At 46.0% G+C, this 23415-nt stretch overlaps 1 protein-coding gene and 1 pseudogene across 6 annotated transcripts in view; one reads left to right on the forward strand and one right to left on the reverse strand.

Moving 5' to 3' along the window:
- Positions 1–22946, reverse strand: part of BCL2L13 (BCL2 like 13) — a 102306-nt gene extending 79360 nt beyond the window's left edge. Inside the window, exons 1-2 of one of the 6 annotated variants that reach the window (XR_004052703.1) lie at positions 22742–22893; positions 4622–4792 (exon numbers count right to left, since the gene is read on the reverse strand). Coding sequence is in view for 2 of the 6 variants with exons in the window: in XM_010381072.2 (XP_010379374.1) it covers positions 4622–4742 (121 nt within the window). In the remaining 4 variants the exon portion in view is untranslated. Of the gene's footprint in view, positions 1–4621; positions 4793–22741 lie in introns of all 6 variants that reach the window. The other 5 variants (XM_010381072.2, XM_030915006.1, XM_010381074.2 and 2 more) reach the window with 5 other exon arrangements.
- LOC115893093 lies at positions 19320–19433 on the forward strand (annotated as a pseudogene).
- Positions 22947–23415: the final 469 nt, after the last annotated feature.

The following is a 23415-nucleotide window of genomic DNA, read 5'->3' on the forward strand; positions in this document are numbered from 1 at the left end:
AGAAATGGAATAATAAAAAACATTGCAAAAGTTGAAATAGTTGAATTAAATAAATGAGATGTAGACTGGGTGTGGTGGCTCACACCTGTAATCCCAGCACTTTGGGAGGCCAAGGTGGGTGGATCACTTGAGGTCCGGAGTTCAAGACCAGCCTGGCCAACGTGGCGAATCCCCATCTCTACTAAAAATACAAAAATTAGCCAGGTATGGTGGCACGGGCCACCATATAGTTCCAGCTACTCAGAGGCTGAGGCAGGAGAATCGACTGAGCCCAGAAGGTGGAGGTTGCAGTGAGCAGAGATCATATTGTTACACTCCAGTCTGGGCAGAAGGGCAAGGCTCTGCCTCAATCAATCAATCAATCAATCAGTGTAGAAATAAGTCAATCTGATCAATTTATAAAAATACATTCCAAAAATAAGTTCCTCAACTGGTACAATGGACTGTCTTTAGTCAGTTTATTAAAAAATCAATTACTGTTTCTTCGAACATTCTTGAAAATGTGTAACTGCAATTTCTTTGGGAAAAAGCATCCAGAAATAAACCATTGTTAAACAATATTTTCCATCCCACAACTAGTGGATCTTCACTTAACAGTTCCTTTAAAATGTTTGTATAGGCCAGGCGCCATGGCTCGTGCCTGGAATCCCAGCACGTTGGGAGGCCAAGGTGGGGGGGATCACCTGAGAACAAGAGTTCGAGACCAGCGTGGCCAACATGGTGAAATCACGTCTCCACTAAAAGTACAAAAATTAGCTGGGTGTAGTGGCACGTGCCAGTAGTCCCAGCTACTCGGGAGGCTGAGACTTGAGAAACGCTTGAACCCAGGAGGTGGAGGATGCAGTGAGCCAAGATGGGACCACTACACTCCAGGCTGGGTGACACAGCAAGACTCTTGTCTCAAAAAACATAAAATAAAAATAAATAAATGTTTGTATAAACAAAGATATCTAAGGGATTTTAATTTTCTTTTTTTTTTTTTTTTTGAGACGGAGCCTCGCTCTGTCGCCCAGGCTGGAGTGCAGTGGCGGGATCTCAGCTCACTGCAAGCTCCGCCTCCCGGGTTCACGCCATTCTCCTGCCTCAGCCTCCCGAGTAGCTGGGACTACAGGCGCCCGCCACCTTGCCCAGCTAGTTTTTTGTATTTTTTAGTAGAGACGGGGTTTCACCGTGTTAGCCAGGATGGTTTCGATCTTCTGACCTCGTGATCCGCCCATCTCGACCTCCCAAAGTGCTGGGATTACAGGCTTGAGCCACCGCGCCCGGCCAGGGATTTTAATTTTCATTTAAAGCTGTAGTGTAGTATCATTATCATCACGTGCACCTCTTCTCAGAACTAGACTGGAAATCCACGTTGTTGTTGTTGCTTGTCATCATTTCAGGTTTGTTTCTTGGGTTTTATTTTTTTTGTTTCGTTTTGTTTCCTGACGGAATCACTCTGTAGCCCAGGCTGGAGTGCAGTGGCGCGATGTCGGCTCACTGCAAGCTGCACCTCCCAGGTTCAAGCTATTCTCCTGCCTCGGCCTCCCAAGTAGCTGGAACTACAGGTGCCCACGACCACGCCCAGCTAATATTTTGTATTTTTAGTAGAGACTGGGTGTCACCATGTTAGCCAGGATGGTCTCAATCTCCCAACCTAGTGATCCACCTGCCTCAGCCTCCCAAAGTGCTGGGATTACAGGCGTGAGCCACCACGCCTGGCCAGTTTGTTTGTTTTTTGAGACAAAGTCTTGCTCTGTCACCCAGGATGGAGTGCAACAGCACGATCTTGGCTCACTGCAACCTCTGCCTCCCAGGTTCAAGCAATTCTCCCACCTCAGCCTCCAGAGTAGCTGGGACTACAGGCATCTGCAGTGTACCTGGCTAATTTTTGTACTTTTAGTAGAGACGGGGTTTCACCATATGGGTCAGGCTGGTCTTGAACTTCTGACCTCATGATCCACCCACCTCGGCCTCCCAAAGTCCTGCAATTACAGGTGTGAGCTACCATGCCGGGCCTTTTTTTTTTGAGATGGAGTCTTGCTGTGTCGTCCAGGTTGGAGTGCAGTGGGGTGATCTCGGCTCACTGCAACCTCCATCTCCTGGGTTCAAGCAATTCTCTGCCTCAGCCTCCCAAGTAGCTGGGCACCTGCCACCATGCCCGACTAATTTTTTTGTATTTTTAGTACAGATGGGGTTTCACCATCTTGGCCAGGCTGGTCTTGAGCTCCTGACCTTGTGATCGACATGCCTCAGCCTCCCAAAGTGCTGGGATTACAGGCGTGAGCCACTGCACCTGACCCAATTAATGTTCTTTATACAAGCATTATAGTTATCTTTATTATAAATTAAGAATAGTAAATCTTTTTTTTTTTTTTTGGTGATGGAGTCTTGCTCTGTTGCCCAGAGCTGGAGTGCAGTGGTGGAATCTCGGCTCACTGCAACCTCTGCCTCCCGGGTTCAAGCAATGCTCCTGCCTCAGCCTCTCAAGTAGCTGGGATTACAGGCATGTGCCACCACAACCGGCTAATTTTTGTATTTTTTAGCAGAGACAGGGTTTCACCATGTTGGCCAGAATGGTCTCAAACTCTGATCTCAGGTGATCCGCCCGCCTTGGCCTCTCTCAAAGTGCTAGGATTATAGGCGTGTGCCACCCCGCCCAGCCAGGAATATTAAATCTTAAATCCAAGAAAAACCTGTGGTAATTACAGACCTCTATGAAAACCACCATTACCAATACAAATATGGAATGTACTAAAGGCTTTTATGTATGTGTATGTGTCTGTAACACACACATATATTCAGGTATTCTTTCTTTTTTTTTTTTGAGACGGAGTCTTGCTCTGTCGCCCGTGCAGTGGCGCGATCTTGCCTGGCTGCAAGCTCCACCTCCCGGGTTCACGCCATTCTCCTGCCTCAGCCTCCTGAGTAGCTGGCACTACAGGCGCCCGCCACCACGCTCAGCTAATTTTTGTATTTTAGTAGACACGGGTTTCACCGTGTTAGCCAGGATGGTCTCGATCTCCTGACCTCGTGATCCGCCCATCTCGGCCTCCCAAAGTGCTGGGATTACAGGCGTGAGCCACCGCGCCCAGCCTTAGGTATTCTTTCACATTTGCCGGTTGTTGAAAATTAAAAAACAGAATATACATATAGATAAAAAATGGAATTAAAATGTGCTATCTGGTGAAAAGTTTATTTAGCGGCTTAAACAGAGACGAAAAAAGGGTGAACTGAATGATAAAGAAATGTAAGCTGAGCCTGGTAGCTCACGCCTGTAATCCCAGCACTTTGGGAGGCCAAGGCTGGTGGATCACCTGAGGTCAGGAGTTTGAGACCAGCCTGGCTAACACGGTGAAACCCTGTCGCTACTAAAAATACAAAAATTAGCCAGGCGTGGTGGCACACACCTGTAATCCCAGCTACTCCGGAGGCTGAGGCAGGATAATTGCTTGAACCAGGAGTCGGAGGTTGCAGTGAGCCAAGATCACCACTGTACTTCAGCCTGGCAACAGAACGAGACTCCACCTCAAAAAATTAAAATAAAAAAAGAAATGTCAACCAGGCACGGTGGCTCACGCCTGTAATCCTAGCATTTTGGGAGGCCGAGGTGGGTGGATCACGAGGTCAGAAGATCAAGATCATCTTGGCTAACACGGTGAAACCCCATCTCTACCAAAAATACAAAAAAAAAAGTTAGCAAGGCATGGTGGCATGCGCCTATAGTCCCAGCTACTCAGAAGGCTGAGACAGAAGAATCGCTTGAACCCAGGAGGCGGAGGTTGCAGTGAGCTGAGATCGTGTCACTGCACTCCAGCCTGGGCAACAGAGCAAGACTCCGTCTCAAAAAAGAAAAAAAGAAAAGTCATAGAGGGTTTCACAGATAGACAAATGGAGATAAACTAGGAAAATGATAGTGAGATATGGAGGAATAGACAGGATCATGTACATGTTCTATGAACAGTATGGCCAACATGGCAAAACCTCATCTCTACTAAAAATACAAAAATTAGCTGGGTGTGGTGGTGCACACCTGTAATCCTAGCTACTCGGGAGCTGAGGCAGAATCGCCTGAACGAGGAAGGTGGAGGTCACAGTGAGCCAAGATCATGCCACTGCACTCCAGCCTTAGAGAAAGAGTGAGACTTCGTCTTAAAAATACTTTTTTTTTTTTTTGCTCCTGGAAATGGAAAGAATGGCACAACAGTTATTCTTTTTTGTTTGTTTGTTTTTTGAGACGGAGTCTCACTCTACTGCCCAGGCTGGAGTGCAGTGGTATGATCTTGGTTCACTGCAACTTCTGCCTCCCGGGTTCAAGCGATTCTCCTGCCTCAGCCTCCTGAGAAGCTGGGACTACAGGCGCATGCCATCATGCCCAACTAATTTTTGTATTATTAGTAGAGGCAGAGTTTCACCATGTTGGCCAGGCTGGTCTCAAACTCCTGACTTCGTGATCTGCCCACACTGGCCTCCCAAAGCGCTGGAACAACAGGCGTGAGCCACCGCGCCCAGCCATAACAGGTTATTCTTACAGGCTTATTAGTACTATTTGATAACCATACATATAAATTAGATACATACACTTTTATATATAAAGTTCTTGTTACAATTTACTACAACCACCATAAGCCAAAGAGAATACCTTGGGGTGAGGAAAGATGTTGCTCTTGCAGCTTCTCTTGAGAGAGCAGTCCCAAGTAGCTGAGAACAACATACTTTGTTTCATAGTGAAATCCCAGAGGCACAGTAGAAGAGGACGCCATTGAATTGGCTGGTGAGGCTCCAAAAAGGTCTACTTATGGATGTGTAAAACCTAAGAACAGAAAAGTAATGTTTTCAGTTTAAAGTTTATTACATGCTACTTTAAGTTGTTTCACACCAAAATGTCTTGTGCAACTCTTGGAGTGTTCTTTTTTTTTTTTTTTTTTGAGGTGGAGTCTCGCTCTTGTTGCTCAGGCTGGAGTGCAGTGGCGCAATCTCAGCTCACTGCAACCTCTGCCTCCCAGGTTCAAGCCACTGCACTTCAGCCTCGCGACAGAGCAAGACTCTGTCTCAAAAAAAAGTATTGCACATACAATTACATGCAGTATATAATACTTGACAATATTAGATGACTTACTGGTTTATGTATTTACTACACTTATTGTTAGAGTGTACTCCTACTTATTAAAAAAAAAAAAGTGAACTGTAAAAGTCTCAGGGCAGGTGGTCCTCCAGGAGGGATTCCAGAAGAAGGCATTGTTACTGGAAATGTCAACTCCATGGGTTACTGCCCCTGAAGACTGTCCAGTGGGACAAGGTGTGGAGGTGGAAGACAGTGATATTAATAATTCTGACTCTGTGTAGGCCTAGGCTAATGAGTCTGTTTGTATCTTACTTTTTAGGAAAACAGTTTAAAAGGAAAAGAAAAAAAAAAAAAGAAAATTAAAAAAAAAAAAAACTTATACAATAAGGACATAGGCAATGCATGGTGGCTCACGCATGTAATCCCAGAACTTTAGAAGGCTGAGGTGGGAATTCAGGACCCCACTGCTTGAGGCCAGGAGTTCAGGACCAGCCTGGGCAATATATCAAGACTCCATCTCTACAAAAAAATTTAAAACATTAGCTGGGCGTGGTAGGGCCTGCCCATGGTCCCAGCTACTCAGGAAGCTGAGGCAGGAGGATTGCTTGAGCCAAGGAGGTCAAGACTGCAGTGAGTTATAATTGCACCACTGCACACCAGCCTGGCAAACAGTGCAAGACCCTGTCTTAAAAAAAGAGAAGACGGGGCCGGGCACAGTGGCTCACACCTGTAATCCCAGCACTTTGGGAGGCTGAGGCGGGTGGATCACAAGGTCGGGAGAGATTGAGACCACCCTGGCTAACACGGTGAAACCTTGTCTCTACTAAAAATACAAAAAATTAGCCGGGCATGGCAGCGGGCGCCTGTAATCCCAGCTACTTGGGAGGCTAAGGCAGGAGAATAGCATGAACCCGGGAGGCGGAGCTTGCAGTGAGCCAAGATCACAACACTGCACTCCAGCCTGGGCGAAAGAGCGAGACTCCATCTCAAAAAAAAGAGAGAGAAGACACAAATCTAGGTGTGCTGGCTCATATCTGTAATCCCAGCACTTTGGGAGGCAGAGGCAGGTAGATTGCTTGAAACCAGCCTGACAACATAGTAAAACCTTGTCTCTACACAAATTTTTAAAATTAGCCAAGGTATCTGGTGCACACCTATAATCCCAGCTACTCAGAAGCTGAGATGGGATGATTGCTTGAGCCCAGGAGGTAGAGGCTGCAGTGAGTCATGATCACACCACTGCACTCCAGCCTAGGTAACAGAGCAACACCCTGTCTCAATAACTAAAACAAAAAGAAATAGAAGATAAAGCTTTTCGGGACCTTTTTGTGTGTTCATTCAACACACATTTTTTAAGCTGCAAGGTACTCTATAGGCATCAGTCATGAACACAAATATGATAAATCACCAGACCTCAGGAGTTTTCAAACAGAAGTAAACAAAAATATATGTAACAAAAATATAGACTGGAAAAAGAGGCAACGTTGGCAAAATTTAAGATCTGTGATAAGCAAACTAAGATAAATATCCTAGAATGATAAACAATTTTTAAAAATACAAGCAGAATTTGAAATATACAAAATAAAAAGGCTATAGATGTAAGTGGCTGGCACAGTGGCTCATGTTTATAATTCCAACACTTTGGAAGGCCAAGGCAGGAGGATCACTTGAGGTCAGGAATTCAACACCGGCCTGGACATCACAGTGAGACCCTGTCTCTACAAAAACTAAAATTAGCCCTGGGTGTGGTGGCATGCACCTGTAGTCCTAGCTACTTGGGAGACTGATAAGGCAGAAGGATCACTTGAGCCCAGGAGCTTGAGGTTATAGGGAGCTATGATCACATACCAATGTACTCCAGCCTGGGTGACAAAGCAGGACCATGTCTTACAAAAAAAAAAAAAATTCATACTGGAGGCGGTAAGGAAGACAGACTGGAGAGTAGAGGCAAGGAGACAAGTTAGGAGAATATGGAAAAACCTCAGCAAGAGATGTAAGAAGGCATGAACTAGCATAGGAACAGAACACTGAAAAGGGGAGGATGGATAGGAAAAAGGCTAGGAATTCAAAGATCTGTTGGTTAACTCAATGAGTGACCGACCCAGGAAGCTGTAAGGTAAGTGGTATTACTCCTATTTCTCAAACCAGATAATATAGGAAGAGCTAGTTTGGGGAAAGATAAGGAAATCACTTTAGGGTATACAGACAGTCCCCAACTTACAACAGTTTGGCTTACAATTTTTTCACTTTATGACGGCAGTGCAAACACAATATGCATTCAGTAGAAACTGAACTTCAACTATCCATACAACCACTCTGTTTTTTCACTTTCAATACGGTATTCAAGAAATCTGATGGCCGGGCGCAGTGGCTCATGTCTGTAACCCCACATGTTGGGAGGCTGAGGCAGGTGGCTTACCTGAGGCCAGGAGTTCAAGATCAGCCTGGCCAACATGGCAAAACCCCATCTCTAGTAAAAATACAAAAATTCGCCGGTCATGGTGGCATGTGCCTATAGTCCCAGCTACTTGGGAGACTGAGACAGGAGAATCGCTTGAACCCGGCAGGAAGAGGCTGAAGTGAGCCGAGATCGCACCACTGCACTCCAGCTTGGGCAACAAGAATAAGACTCTGTCTCAAAAAAAAAAGAAATTTGATAAGATATTCAACACTTTACTATAAAATAGGTTTTATATTTCATGATTTTACACAACTGCAGGCTAATGTGTTTTAAGCACACTTAAATGTGCTTAATGTGTGGTTGGGAACAGTGGTTCACATCTGTAATCCTAGCACTTCGGGAGGCCAAGAAAGAGGGATCACTTAAGCTTAGGAGTCTGAGACAAGCCTGGGCAACATGGCGAAATCCCACTTCTACAAAAAATTCAAAAAAAACATTTTTTGCTTAATGTGTTTTAAACATAGGCTAAGTTATATTTGGTAGATGTATTACACGTATTTTCAACATATATTTTACACTTACGATGGGTTTCTCAGGATGTAACCCCACTGTAAGTTGAGGAGCATCTAAATTGAATTTTCAAGTACCTACAAGTCATCCAGATAGTGATACAGAATAAGCAGCTGGATATAAAGGTCTTTAAGAGGCCGGGAGCCGTGGCTCACGCCTGTAATCCCAGCACTTTGGGAGGCCCAGGCAGGTGGATCACGAGGTCAGGAGATCGAGACCATCCTGGCTAGCACAGTGAAGCCCTGTCTCTACTGAAAATAGACGAAATTAGCTGGGCGTGGTGGGGGGAACCTGTAGTCCCAGCTGCTCAGGAGGCTGAGGCAGGAGAATCACTTGAACCCAGGAGGTGGAGCTTGCAGTGAGCCGAGATCGCGCCACTGCACTCTAGTCTGGGTGACAGAGCAAGACTCCGTCTCCAAAAAAAAAAGGAAGAAAGAGGTCTAGCCTGGAGATACAAAATTCTAAGTATTCTGTATAAATATAAGTCAACTGAATTACCTAAGAAGCGTGAATGGCCAGGAGCAGTGGCTCACACCTCTAATCCCAGCACTTTGGGAGGCCAAGGCAGGCAGATCACGAGGTCAAGAGTTCAAGACCATCCTGGTCAACATGGTGAAGCCCTGTCTCTATTAGCTGGGCATGGTGGCGCATGCCTGTAATCCCAGCTACTCGGGAGACTGAGGCAGGAGAATTGCTTAAACTGGGACCCAGGAGGCAGAGGTTGCAGTGAGTTGAGATTGCGCCACTGCACTCCAGCCTGGGCTACAGAGCAAGACTCTGTCTCAAAAAAAAAAAACAAAAGAAGAGTGAATGGACAGTGGGGTGCGGTGGCTCACACCTATAATCCCAACACTTTGGAAAACAGAGACAAGAGGATTGCTTCAGGCCGGGGTTCAAGACCAGCATGAAAAAGAAGAAAATTAACTGAGCTGGTGGCACGTGCCTATAGTCCCAGTTACTTGGGAGGCCAAGGTGGGAGGACAGCTTGAGCCCAGGAGGCTGAGGCTGCAGTGAGACTGGACTGCGCCACTGCACTCCAGCCTGGGTGACAGAGCAAGATCCTGTCTTTAAAAAAAAAAGAAAAAAAAATGTGAATGGAGAACAATGATTTTCAATGGGAGGGGTGTGTCAAAATATCAGGGGAAGTACAGTTTGTAAAAGAATATTCAATATACTTTCAGACTTGGAAAACGAAAATCACCTATTAGTTTCAGACTACAGACTATAGAAGGTAAGGCTCAGTAAATTTTCAATCTTGTTTGCAGCAGTGATTCTCAGTGCTGGGACAAGAAGGAAAAGAACATGCCTCCCACCGCCAATGCCACCAGAATAGAAGCCAGGGAAAATTTTTTTTTTTGAGACAGAGTCTTGCTCTGTCACCCAGATTGGAGTGCAGTGGTGCGATCTTGCCTCATAGCAACCTCTGCCTCCCCGGTTCAGGCCATTCTCCTGCCTCCACCTCCGGAGCAGCTGGGACTACAGGCGCCCGTCACCACGCCCGGCCGATTTTTTTTTTTTTTTTTTTTAGTAGAGACGGGGTTTCACTATGTTAGCCAGGATGGTCTCGATCTCCTGACCTCGTGATCCACCCGCCTCGGCCTCCCAAAGTGCTGGGATTATAGGCGTGAGCCACCGCACCCAGCCTGGATAATTTTTATTTACCTTATTTTAATAAAGGAGACATGGGTTACAAAATACGTTCAGAAATACTGGTATAATCTTAAAAAGAACACAATAGAATTCATTAACATTTAAGGGGTAGTCAAAAGATGAGAAGCTGGAAGAGCAACCCTTTCAGTCCAGATTGAAACAGAAAGGTAGAAAGAAAACCAGGAAAGACTGATCACAGAAGTCAGGGAGGCACTTCAATAAGAAGGCAGTGAACTGTGTCAAACATAGTAACACATGTCAAGAAGAATGAAAATAAGAAGACTCAGCCAGGCAGAGTGGCTCATGCCTGTAATCCCAGCACTTTGGGAGGCTGAGGCAGGCAGATAACCTGAGGTCAGGAGTTCAAAACCAGCCTGGCCAACATGGTGAAACCCCATCTCTACAAAAATACAAAAATTAGCTGGGCATGATGGCGGGTGCCTGTAATCCCAGCTACTTAGGAGGCTGAGGCAGGAGAATTGCTCAGAGCAGGGAGGCGGAGGTTGCAGTGGGCCAAGATCACGCCATTACACTCCAGCTTGGACGACACAGCAAAGCTTCATCTCAAAAAAAACAAAACAACAACAGAAAAAAAACAAAAAAGAAAGAAAGAAAAAAAGGGGGGAAGAACATAAAAAATTAATAACATTAATAACAATCTAAGCTTTTAGAAGTCTCTTCGGCCAGGCGCGGTAGCTCAAGCCTGTAATCCCAGCACTTTGGGAGGCCGAGACGGGCGGATCACGAGGTCAGGAGATCGAGACCATCCTGGCTAACACGGTGAAACCCCGTCTCTACTAAAAAATACAAAAAACTAGCCCGGCGATTTGGCGGGCGCCTGTAGTCCCAGCTACTCGGGAGGCTGAGGCAGGAGAATGGCCTAAACCCAGGAGGTGGAGCTTGCAGTGAGCTGAGATCCCGCCACTGCACTCCAGCCTGGGCACGAGACTCCATGTCAAAAAAAAAAAAAAAAAAAAGAAGTCTCTTCGGCAGCCAGGCACGATGGCTCACGCCCGTAATCCCAGCACTCTGGGAGGCTGAAGTGGGTGGATCACCTGAGGTCAGGAGTTCAAGACCAACCTGGCCAACATGGTGAAACCCAGTTTCTACTAAAAATACAAAAATTAGCTGGGTGTGGTGGCAGGTGCCTGTAATCCCAGCTACTCAGGAGGTTAAGGCAGGAGAATCGCTTGAACCTGGGAGGCAGAGGTTGCAGTGAGCCGAGATCGTGCCACTGCCCTATAGCCTGGGTGACAGATCAAGACTCCGTCTCAAAAAAAAAAAAAAAAGTCTCTTTAACAACAACATTCTTTTGCTAGAAAATAAAAAATGAAAGTCTCAGTATTTCTTTGGTGACAGGAATAAGAAAGTATTTGTTTTTGAATAAATGCTTTAAAGAATCGGCCAGGCGTGGTGGCTCACACCTGTAATCCCAGCACTTTGGGAGGCCGAGGCAGGCGGATCACCTGAGGTCAGGAGTTCGAGACCAGCCTGGGCAACCTGGTGAAACCCCGTCCCTACTAAAATACAAAAATTAGCTAGGCGTGGTTGCGTGTGCCTATAATACCAGCCACTCCGGAGGCTGTGGCAAGAGAATTGCTTGAGTCTGAGAGGTGGAAGTTGCAGTGAGCCAAAATCACGCCATTGAACTCCAGCCTGTGTGACAGAGCTACACGCTAGAGTCCATCTCCCCCGCTGCCAAAAAAATTGATGAGCCAAGAACAGGTTCATGCCCATAATCCCAATACTGTGGGAGGCTGAGGCAGGGAGCTAGCCTGACCTCAGGAGATTGAGGCTGCAGTGAGCCTGTGATAATGCCACTACACTCCGGCCTGAGTGACAGGGTAACACCCTGTCTCTAATTAAAAGAAAAAAAAATTGATGTTCTCTGATTTGTTGTATTCAAATTTCTTGTATTTACCAAGAATCCATATCACTGAAGTCAATTACCAACCCAAAAGCCAGAGACAAACTACAAATCACCAAGTTTCCAAATTTGATTTTTAGCATAATGTTCTCCAAATTTTCTTACAAAACCTGATTGTCTAATTATAAATGCAATCTTAATCATGAATTTCATCTTCCATCTATAACTCTAGTATATATGTTAAAGCCCGTATATCTATATATTTGAAGGATTGTATTTATTCATTTAAATCTAGTATAGAGTTTTCAGACTTTAAATGCATATTTGTCATTCTAGTTATAAACATACCAGACCTACAATATAAAATATCCATTCAATTTTTTTTTTAATTTAAAATTTTTTTCTTTTTTGAGATGGAGTCTCGCTCTGTTGCCCAGGCTGGAGTGCAGTGGCGCGATCTCAGCTCACTGCAAGCTCCACTTCCCAGGTTCATGCCATTCTCCTGCCTCAGTCTCCCAAGTAGCTGGGACTATAGGCGCCCGCCACCATGCCCGGCTGATTTTTTTTTTTTTTTTTTTTTGTATTTTTAGTAGAGACAGGGTTTCACCGTGTTAGCCAGGATGGTCTCGATCTCCTGACCTCGTGATCCACCCGCCTCGGCCTCCCAAAGTGCTGGGATTACAGATGTGAGCCACCACACCCGGCCTAACTTTTAAATTTTTTATAGAGATGGAGTCTCACTATGCTGCCCCAGCTGGTCTCAAACTCCAGGCCCCAAGTGATCCTCCCACTTTAGCCTCCCAAATTGCTGAGATTACAAGCATGAGCCACCATATCTGGCCCCAACTTCTAATTTAGCTTGAGCTTCCAGTTGTGTAGCAACAAAGCAGCTCCTTAAGGCCTATGGTTAAATGGGGGAAAAGTCACATCCCAAGAACACTATTATATAACTAGCACATTTGTATTAAATTATAGGGCAAAGGTATTGACAATATGCCAAGTGTAAACTCCACAGCACTACTACAGGGTCAGGTCTCTAAGCACAAAATGGGAGGGAAACCCACTTCCTTTGCAACATTCTGCAGTGTCTAATAAATATATTGCACAATAGACTTTTGCATTTCTTTTTTTTTTTTGAGATAGAGTCTCTCTGTCACCCAGGCTAGAGTGCAGTGGCACGACCTTGGCTCACTGCAACCTCCGTCTCGTGGGTTCAAGCGATTCTCCTGCCTTGGCCTCCCAAGTAGCTGGGACTACAGGGGTGTGTCACCAAGCCCCGCTAATTTTTTGTATTTTTTTAGCAGAGACAGGGTTTCACTGTGTTAGCCAGGATGTTCTCGATCTCCTGACCTCCTGATCCACCCACCACAGCCTCCCAAAGTGGTGGGATTACAGGCGTGAGCCACCGTGCCTGGATGGACTTTGGCATTTCTAATAAACATCATATATAAATTACATCTTCATGACACTGTTTGTAAAGCATTTTTCTTTTCTTTTTCTTTTTTTTTTTTGAGACAGAGTCTCGCTCTGTCGCCCAGGCTGCAGTGCAGTGGCGTGATCTCAGCTCACTGCAAGCTCCGCCTCCTAGGTTCATGCCATTCTCCTGCCTCAGCCTCCCAAGTACCTGGGACTACAGACACCCGCCACCACGCCCGGTTAATTTTCTGTATTTTTAGTAAAGACAGGGTTTCACCGTGTTAGCCAGGACGGTCTCGATCTCTCAACCTCGTGATCCCCTTGCCTTAGCCTCTCCTCCCAAAGTGCTAGGATTACAGGCGTGAGCCACCACGCCCAGCCAATAGTCTCAATTTTATAGATGGAGGAACAAGAACAATTTATTTGACTAAAATCATACAGCTAGTTAACATCACAACCACTAAATTGGGTACACCATCTTCACTTCCTCTTTGCCCTTAACTGTATTTATTCAACACATATTTACTGCATGCCAGGCAATGTACTAGGTGAGAGGAATGCAGAAGTGAAAACACTAACACTAGTAATACGGGAGGATACGGTAGCAAAACAAGTTGGTTTTCATAGTATCACAGACCCAGAGTACTGAAAGAAGCAAATTTGTCAGTTTTGAGAACGGATGGGGGAAAAAACAAAAAGCTAGATTGGATGAAAAGTAATTATGACCTGGGACCATCACCTAAAGCTTTTGTAGAAGCAAGGGACAAGGGGCTCAAGTCCATCCCACTATAAGCTCACCAACAGACTATTTCATATCTAAAAGGCAGATATTTAGGCCAAGCATGATGGCTCAGGCTTGTAATCCCAGCACTTTGGGAGGTCAAGGCAGGCAGATCACGAGGTCAGGAGTTCGAGACCAGCCTGGCCAACACAGTGAAACCCCATCTCCACTAAAAATACAAAAATTAGGCCAGGCGCAGTGGCTCACACCTGTAATCCCAGCACTTTGGAAGTCTGAGGCAGGCGGATCACAAGGCCAGGAGATCGAGACTATCCTGGCTAACACGATGAAACCCTGGCTCTACTAAAAATACAAAAAAATTAGCCAGGCTTGATGGCAGGCGCCTGTAGTCCCAGATACTCAGGAGGCTGAGGCAGGAGAATGGCGTGAACCCGGGAGACAGAGCTTGCAGTGAGCCAAGATAGCGCCACTCCGGCCTGGGAGACAGAGCGAGACTCGTCTCAAAAAAAAAAAAAAAAAAAAAACTAGCTGGACATGATGGCAGGCGCCTGTAATCCCATCTATTCTGGCGGCTGAAGCAGGAGAATCACTTGAACCCAGGAAACGGAGGCTGCAGTGAGCCGAGATCGCACCACTGCACTCCAGCCTGGGCAACAAGAGCGAAACACTGTCTCAAAAAAAAAAAAAAAAAAAAAAACCACCTGCCATAATTTGTACAATTCAAACTTTTTTTTTTTTTTTTTTTTTTTGAGACGGAGTCTGGCTCTGTCTCCCAGGCTGGAGTGCAGTGGCCGGATCTCAGCTCGCTGCAAGCTCCGCCTCCCGGGTTTACACCATTCTCCTGCCTCAGCCTCCGGAGTAGCTGGGACTACAGGCGCCTGCCACCTCGCCCGGCTAGTTTTTTGTATTTTTAGTAGAGACGGGGTTTCACCGTGTTAGCCAGGATGGTCTCGATCTCCTGACCTCGTGATCCGCCCGTCTCGGCCTCCCAAAGTGCTGGGATTACAGGCTTGAGCCAACACGCCCGGCCAATTCAAACTATTAAACATATTATGTAACCCATCTGTTTCTTTCTCTGCCTTACTCTTTTCACTTTGTTCCTCTATTAAGTTTCAAGTAGAGTTGTCCCTTGGTACCCACGTGGGATTGGTTCCAGGATACCTGCGGATTCCAAAATCCTCAGATGCTCAAGTTCCTCATACAAAATGGTGTGGTATTTGTGTATAACCTACTCACTTCCTTCTTCTCATATACTTTTAAGTCATTTCTAGATTACTTACAATACCTAACACAATGTAAATGCCATTTAAATAGCTGTTACACTGTATTGGTATCATTTGTATTGTTTTGAGTTATTTGTGTTTTTTCCCCCAAATATTCTCCAATCAAGATTGGTGGAATCTGCAGAGATATGGAAACTGGATAAAGAGAGCTAACTGTGGCTGCAGCCAGAGAGACAGCCTAAGGAAACCTAGAGTAACCTCATGCTGTGTTTATGTATTCATTTGTCATCATCTCCAAAACCAACCACAAGTAAAACATCCATGAACCTTCAACAACAAATATATATCCACAATTCTACAACATATGGCTTATTTTCTTTTTCAAACTAGATTTCTATTACAAGTACCAGTCCAAGTTCCAGAATGCTACCAGTGCTGATTATATTGTAGGAATTAGATACATTTTATAAAACATAATCAGAAGGTACACAGCAGCTATTAAATCCTACTATAAGCTGGGCATGGGAGCTCACGCCTATACTTCCCTGCACTTTAGGAAGCCGAGGTAGCTGGATCACTTGAGGCCAGGAGTTGGAGACCAGCCTGGCCAACATGGCGAAACCTCATCTCTACTAAAAATATAAAAATTAGCCAGGCGTGGTGGCATGTGCCTGTAATCCCAGCTACTCAGGAGGCTGAGGCATGAGAATCACTTGAACCAGGAAAGCAGAGGTTGCAGTGAGCCTAGATTGCACCACTGCACTCCAGCCTGGGCGACAGAGGGAGACTCTGTCTCCAAAAAAAAAAAAAAAAACCTACTATTAGTTCTTATGTAAAGCAAATATGCAGCAACATGAGAGTCTTTTGTATGTTTCCCAAACTTGTTCCATCAAATTACTTTGGATGCCTTTTAAAAAAGCCATTCCTAAACCGGGTGTGGTGGCTCACGCCTGTAATCCCAGCACTCTGGGAAGCCAAGGCGGGCGGATCACGAGGTCAGGAGATGGAGAGCATCCTGGCCAACATGGTGAAACCCTGTCTCTACTAAAAATACAAAAATTAGCTGGGCGTGGTGCACACGCTTGTAGTCCCAGCTACTTCAGGAGACTGAGAGAGGAGAATCGCTTGAACCTGGGAGGCAGAGGTTGCAGTGAGCTGAGATAGTGAAACTGCACTCCAGCCTGGTGACAGAGCAAGAATCCATCTCAAAAAAAAAAAAAAAAAAGAATTATTAAATACTCCAATAATACAGAGTTGAACACAATTATAATCCCAGTTTATACAGAAAAAAATAAAAATTCACATTCGATAAATCTATCGCAAATCAAAAATCTGTAATTTTAAACATAAATAGACCAGGCGAAGTTGCTCTTGCCTGTAATCCTAGCACTTTGGGAGGCCAGGCAGGCAGATCACCTAAGGTCAGGAGTTTGAGACCAGCCTGGCCAACATGGTGAAACCCCATCTCTACTAAAAATACAAAAATAAGCAGGGTGTGGTAGCGTGCATCTGCATTCCCAGCTACTCAGGAGGCTGAGCCAGAAGAATCACTTGAACCCGGGAAGCGGAGGCTGCAATGAACCGACATCGCACCACTGCACTCCAGCCTAGACAACAGAGTGAGATTCTGTCTCAAAATTAAAAAGTAGACTGGGCGCAGTGGCTCATGCCTGTAATCCTAGCACTTTGGGAGGCCGAGGTGGGCGGATCACGAGGTCAGGAGATCGGGACCATCCTGGCTAACACAGTGAAACCCCATCTCTACTAAAAATACAAAAAATTAGCCAGGCGTGATGGTGGGCGCCTGTATTCTCAGCTACTCGGGAGGCTGAGGCAGGAGAATTGCTTGAACCCGGGAGGTGGAGCTTGCAGTGAGCTGAGATTGCGCCACTGCACTCCAACCTGGGCAACACAGCGAGACTCTGTCTCAAAAAATAAATAAATACATAAAATTAAAAGTAAATAAAAAAGCAAACTTAATAACAACAACAACAAAAAATTAAGCTTCTTGGGCCAGGCGCGGTGGCTCACGCCTGTAATCCCAGCACTTTGGGAGGCTGAGACAGGTGGATCAGGAGGTCAGGAGATGGAGACCATCCTGGCTAACATGGTGAAACCCCGTCTCTACTAAAAATACAAAAATTAGCCGGGTGCAGTGGCGGGCGCCTGTAGTCCCAGCTACACGGGAGGCTGAGGCAGGAGAATGGCATGAACCCGGGAGACGGAGCTTGCAGTGAGTGGAGATCACGCCACTGCCCTCCAACCTGGTCGACAGAGCAAGACTCCATCTCAAAAAAAAAAAAAATTAAGTTTCTTGGTTATCAGCTCTTTAGTCTCATGACTCACCAGTGGCTTGAATAGGGAATTTTTTTTAAGTTCCACAAGTTAATATGGAGTCCAAAGCTATTTTCTAATCCATGCTTTACCAGCTCCTATTGAATTATAGGACTTTCTCTGAAAGAGGGTAAAATAATCCTAATAAAAATTATGAAATGGCTGGGTGCAGTGGCTCACACCTGTAATCCCAGCACTTTGGGAGGCTTAAGGCGAGCGGATTACCTGAGGTTGGGAGTGAAGACCTCACAAGAGTGAAACTCCATCTCAAAAAAAAATTACGAAATGGAAAAAAATTCGCCCCACCCATCTGAAAAATGCAACTGGACAAGTATTTTTAAAACTCACCAGACACTAGAACTCTAGTGTAGACACTACTCCCTTTCCAATTAAAACAGGCCTAATTGTTCAATCCTGTGTTAAGAGCTACCCAAAAATATTTTCACTCAGCAGTTGGCATTTGCAGATAATTCACAGACGACTGCCTTACTTTCATCCCCTGTCCTAAATAATCTGACTTTCACAATAATGAGGCTTCCTGTATATGGCTTGTGTAAAATGAGAACATAAAATTCAGTTACTCTGTTTCACTTCTAGATATATACCAGAGAAAAATGAAAACACATGTCTACACAAAAATTTGCACATGAATGCTCAAAGCAGCATTACGGACCAGGCGTGATGGCTCATGCATATAATCCCAGCACTTTGGGAGGCAGAGGCAGGAGGATCACTTGAGTCTAACAATTTCAGACCAGCCTGGGCAACATGGCAAAACCCCATCTCTACAAAAAATACAAAAAAAATTAGCTGGATATGGTGGTGTGTGCCTGTAGTCCCAGCTACTCAGGATGCTGAGGCAGGAGAATCGCTTGAACCCAGGAGGCAGAGGTTGCAGTGAGCTGAGACGGCGCTATTGCACTCCAGCCTGGGCAACAAGAGTGAAACGCCATCTCAAAAAAAAAAAAAAAAAAAACACTGGCCAGGCGGGGTGGCTCACGCCTGTAATCCCAGCACTTTGGGAGGCCGAGGTGGGCGGATCACAAGGTCAGGAGATTGAGACCATCCTGGCTAACAGAGTGAACACCACTCTCTAATAAAAATACAAAAAATTGGCCAGGCGTGGTGGAGGGCACCTGTAGTCCCAGCTACTCAGGAGACTGAGACAGGAGAATGGCGTGAACCCGGGAGGGGGAGCTTGCAGTGAGCCAAGATAGCGCCACTGCACTCCAGCCTGGGTGATAGAGCGAGACTCCATCTCACAAAAAAAAAAAAAAAAAAAAAAAAAAAAAAAAACCTGTCCATGAACTGATTTTTAAAATATGCTATGTCCATACAATGGAATATAATGCAGCAATAAAAAGGAATGAAGTACTGATACATGCTACATCTTGGATAAACTCTGAAAACATTATGCTAAGTGAAAGAAGCCAGACAGGCAGGGTGCGTGGCTCACGCCAGTAATCCTAGCACTTTGAGAGGCCAACATCACCTGAGGTCAGGAGTTGGAGACCAGCCTGGCCAACATGGCGAAACCCCGTCTCTACTACAAATACAAAAGTTAGCTGGGTGTGGTGGCGCCCACCTGTAATCCCAGCTACTCAGTAGACTGAGTTACGAGAATCGCTTGAACCTGGGAATCGGAGGTTGCAGTGAGATCACGCCACTGCACTCCAGCCTGGGGACAGAGTGAGCCTCCGTCTCAAAAAAAAAAAAAAAAAAAGAGAGGAAGCCAGACACAAAAGACCACATATTGGTCAGGCACGGTGGCTCACAAAAAAAAAAACAAAACACATATTATGTGATCCCATTTACATGAAATCTCCAGAATAGGCAAATCCATAGACACAGAAAGTAGATCAGTGGTTGCCAGAGGTGGGAGTAGAGGGGCCAGTAATAAAGAATGACTGCTAATGGGTGTGGGAGTCTCTTTTTGAAGTGATGAAAATGATTGTGGTGGTAGGTGCACAACTCTGTAAATATACTAAAAAGCAGTGAACTGTACAATGGTGAGTTGTATGGTATGTTAATTATATTTCAATAAAGTTGCTAAAAAAAAATCAGCTACTCCGATCCTTATGTGGTTCATAAAGAACCGAGATGACTGGGTTTCATGCTAATGCGTGACATGTGACTCCCTCAAACCATGTTGCCTCTTGGGCTCACTGGCACATTACTATCTGAGGAGGAAAAATTAAAAAAATAAACTAATCTGAAAATACTACCCACCCCCACTCTGTATATATATTAAACAAGAACTCTTGGTGAACACTTACTTGGAATAAGATACAAATCAAAATCCTGTCTGAAAAATGATAAATGCAGACTAGAACTACTAAGTGAATGTTTAAAACTTGTGTTTTGTATGCCTAAAGTATTTCACAATAAAATATATATATATATATATTTAGGCCGGGCGTGGTGGCTCATGCCTGTAATCCCAGCACTTTGGGGGGCCGAGGCAGACAGATCACGAGGTCAGGAAATCGAGACCATCCTGGCTAACGCAGTGAAACCCAGTCTTTACTAAAAAAATACAAAAAATTAGCCAGGCATGGTGGCGGGCGCCTGTAGTCCCAGCTAATCAGGAGGCTGAGGCAGGAGAATGGTGTGAACCCAGAAGGCAGAGTCTGCAGTGAGCCGAGATCGCGCCACTGCACTCCAGCCTAGGTGACAGAGTGACGTTCCATTTAGAATATATATATATATACATATATTTACTTAATGAATAAACATATTTTGTTTTTTGAGTCAGGGTCTCTCTCTGTCACCCAGACTGAAGTACAGTGGAGCAATCGCAGCTCATAGCAGCCTTGATCTCCCGGGCTCAAGCAGTCCTCCCTCTCGCCTCAGTCTTCCAAGTAGCTAGGACCTATGCCTGGCTTTTTTTTTTTTTTTTTTTTAATTTCTTGTGAAGACAAGGTCTCCTTATGTTGCCCAGGCTGGTCTCGAACTCCTGGGCTCAAGCAATGCTCCTGCCTGAGCCTCCCAAAGTGCTGGGATTATAATAAGCCATTGCACACAGCCAAATAAAATGTTTTTAATAATGATTAATACTGTTGCAAGGCCGGGCGCGGTGGCTCAAGCCTGTAATCCCAGCACTTTGGGAGGCGGAGACGGGCGGATCACGAGGTCAGGAGATCGAGACCATCCTGGCTAACACGGTGAAACCTCGTCTCTACTAAAAAATACAAAAAAAAAACTAGCCGGGCGAGGTGGCGGGTGCCTGTAGTCCCAGCTACTCCGGAGGCTGAGGCAGGAGAATGGCATAAACCCGGGAGGCGGAGCTTGCCTGAGCTGAGATCCGGCCACTGCACTCCAGCCTGGGCGACAGAGCAAGACTCCGTCTCAAAAAATAATAATAATAATAATAATAATAATAATAATAATGATTATTACTGTTGCAAACCACTTGTCCTAAAAGCTTAGTGTGTGTGATATTTAATAAATGTTTATTAGATTATGTGCTAGTAAACACAAGTCTGTTTTTTTACAAGACTGGTTGGATATAGCCTTAGACATTTTTCAGTTGAATTCAACTACTGGTCCTTGCTGTAGGAGACAGCTTAAAATAAAATAAAAAGTGAATCCAACTACTGAATATCTTCCACATAAAAAATGAGCCATTGGAAAAAAAATACAGAATAGTACCTGACCATTCAGAGTAAAAAGATTTTCAATACCTTTAACTGCCTATTACCAAATGAAGAATGCTTCATTTGGGGGAGACGGGGGGTTAAAAATGAAAAGAATACTTCATGGGGGGGGGGTGTAAAAACGAAAGTCTCACCCGGCATGGTGGCTCACACCTGTAATCCCAACACTTCGGGAGGCCGAGGCGGGTGGATGACCGGAGGTTGGGAGTTCGAGACCATCCTGACCAACATGGTGAAACACCATCTCTACTAAAAATACAAAATTGGCCAGGCGTGGTGGCGCATGCCTGTAATCCCAGCTACTCGGGAGGCTGAGGCAGAAGAATCGCTTGAACCCGGGAGGCGGAGGTTGCGGTGAGCCGAGATCAAGCTATTGCACTCCAGCCTGGGCAATAAGAGTGAAACTCTGTCTCAAAAAAAAGAAAAAAGAAAAAAAGAAAGAATGGCCGGGCGCAGTGGCTCAAGCGAAAAAAAGAAAGAATGGCCGGGCGCAGTGGCTCAAGCGAAAAAAAGAAAGAATGGCCGGGCGCAGTGGCTCAAGCGGAAAAAAAGAAAGAATGGCCAGGCGCAGTGGCTCAAGCCTGTAATCCCAGCACTTTGGGAGGCCGAGACGGGCGGATCACGAGGTCAGGAGATCGAGACCATCCTGGCTAACACGGTGAAACCCCGTCTCTACTAAAAAAAAGTACAAAAAACTAGCCGGGCGAGGTGGCGGGCGCCTGTAGTCCCAGCTACTCGGGAGGCTGAGGCAGGAGAATGGCGTAAACCCGGGAGGCGGAGCTTGCAGTGAGCTGAGATCCGGCCACTGCACTCCAGCCCGGGCAACAGAGCGAGACTCCGTCTCAAAAAAAAAAAAAAATGTATCTGAAGGGTGTGGCAACTAACTCATCCAAGGTCACACAAGTCAGGGCAGAGAGCAACATTCTGCTTTATACTAAACCTCCAGGGGAAATCTTACAATTTCGCCATATAAGTTTTTGTTTTGTTTTACGTAACAACAACAAAAAATAAATAAAAGTAAGGAGAGAGGGCTGTCAGCTTAGTTCACAACTTCTAAACAGAGACAGTGAGATAGCTATTTTGGATAAACAAACACTTGTGCAGGGAGTGGCTGGGAGGTAACCAAAGCCATCAGTCAACAGCATGGGAACAACTGGACAGATCCGTCCGATTTTCAACGCTAGGTTAGAGCCTCCACTCAAAAAGTCGGTTATGAAGGCAAAAGCAGGATCTTTACAGAATGTTGAGAGGATAAATCAAACGGGAAAAATGACTCCATGTGAACTGTATTGCCTCCAAGGGCAAGAAGGCAGTTTTTTTTTCTGAAAAAAGAATGGGTGTCAGAACAGCAGTGAATTAAGGTTAAGAAACAAGACTTCTAAAAATCTCTGAAAAGAAACGACTAAGACTGGCAAAGATAATCTTCAAGTGTCCTAAGGGAATCGCAGGAAAACCTTTCCCTCAACCAAAAAGAAGTCGCCGTTCCCCAGTTTAGCCCTAAAAATGGACCCGGGTTTTCCACGTGAAGCTGTCTGTGGGGAAGGACAGCGGCGTGGAGCCAGGGCCGAGCTCCTCCGCCTCCGGCACCCCACGCCGGGAGAAGCCTGCTCAGCAGCGGGGCCGGGAGGCCAGGTCTGGTCTGGGTGAAGCGGACCCCTAAGTTCCGAGCACCTTCGGGCGAAGGACCGCGGGTGTAGACACACACACTCAAACTCACGCGTCCTCGGAACCACTGGGGAGTCAGCCGGTGGCTCGATACGGTCTCTGGGCACTTTTCTACCGAGGTGAAAACCACCTCCTCACACAGCTCAGCCTTCCCGGAACCCCACTCCCCTCACCTGGCCCTGGCCCCTGCCCCAGAAGAGATGAAAGAGGCGGCGGCGGCGGTTGCTTCCGACAGGGTCCCCCAGCGGCGGTGAATGCTCCGACCCGCGGCCCTAATCTACCGCCGCCGCCATGTTGGAGGGTGAGGTCACCCCAGCGTGTCTTCGTCACGGCCGGCGTCGGGCGGGACCAGGGCGACCGGAGAACCGGAAGGGTATCCGGAGCGGAAGCACCGACCACCGAGGCCGGAGGCCTCTCCGCGCAGATGTGACCTGAAGACCCAAACCCTCCTAGCCCGCCCAAATCTATGATTGCTGACGTTCGGAAATTCCGTTTCCCAAATCATTTCTGTAGTCGAGGGGTTGGGATTCTGACCGGCTGGTTGCTGTGTCGGAGGAAGGGCTGGCGATTCCAGGGAAAGAAGCCTTACTGCATACACAGCCTATGTTCAGTTCCACAAACATGTATTGAGTTTCAAGTGTTTGCCAAGGGAGCAGGTCAAATAAGTATCTACACAGTCACTACAGCCGCGGTGTTCGCCACTAGTTGGGGCAGATGGTCCTTGAAGGTTGGGAAGGAATTCTGGGGAGGGGATATAGCGGGGTCGTGTAAAGAGGTCCTCCTAGGCGAAGGGAGCTGGCTGAGCAGAAGCGCCACGGCATGAAGGAAGTCCTAACAGTAGTAACCC

The sequence above is a fragment of the Rhinopithecus roxellana genome, chromosome 13 (assembly GCF_007565055.1).
Source record: "Rhinopithecus roxellana isolate Shanxi Qingling chromosome 13, ASM756505v1, whole genome shotgun sequence".
NCBI classification, from domain to species: Eukaryota; Metazoa; Chordata; class Mammalia; order Primates; family Cercopithecidae; genus Rhinopithecus; species Rhinopithecus roxellana.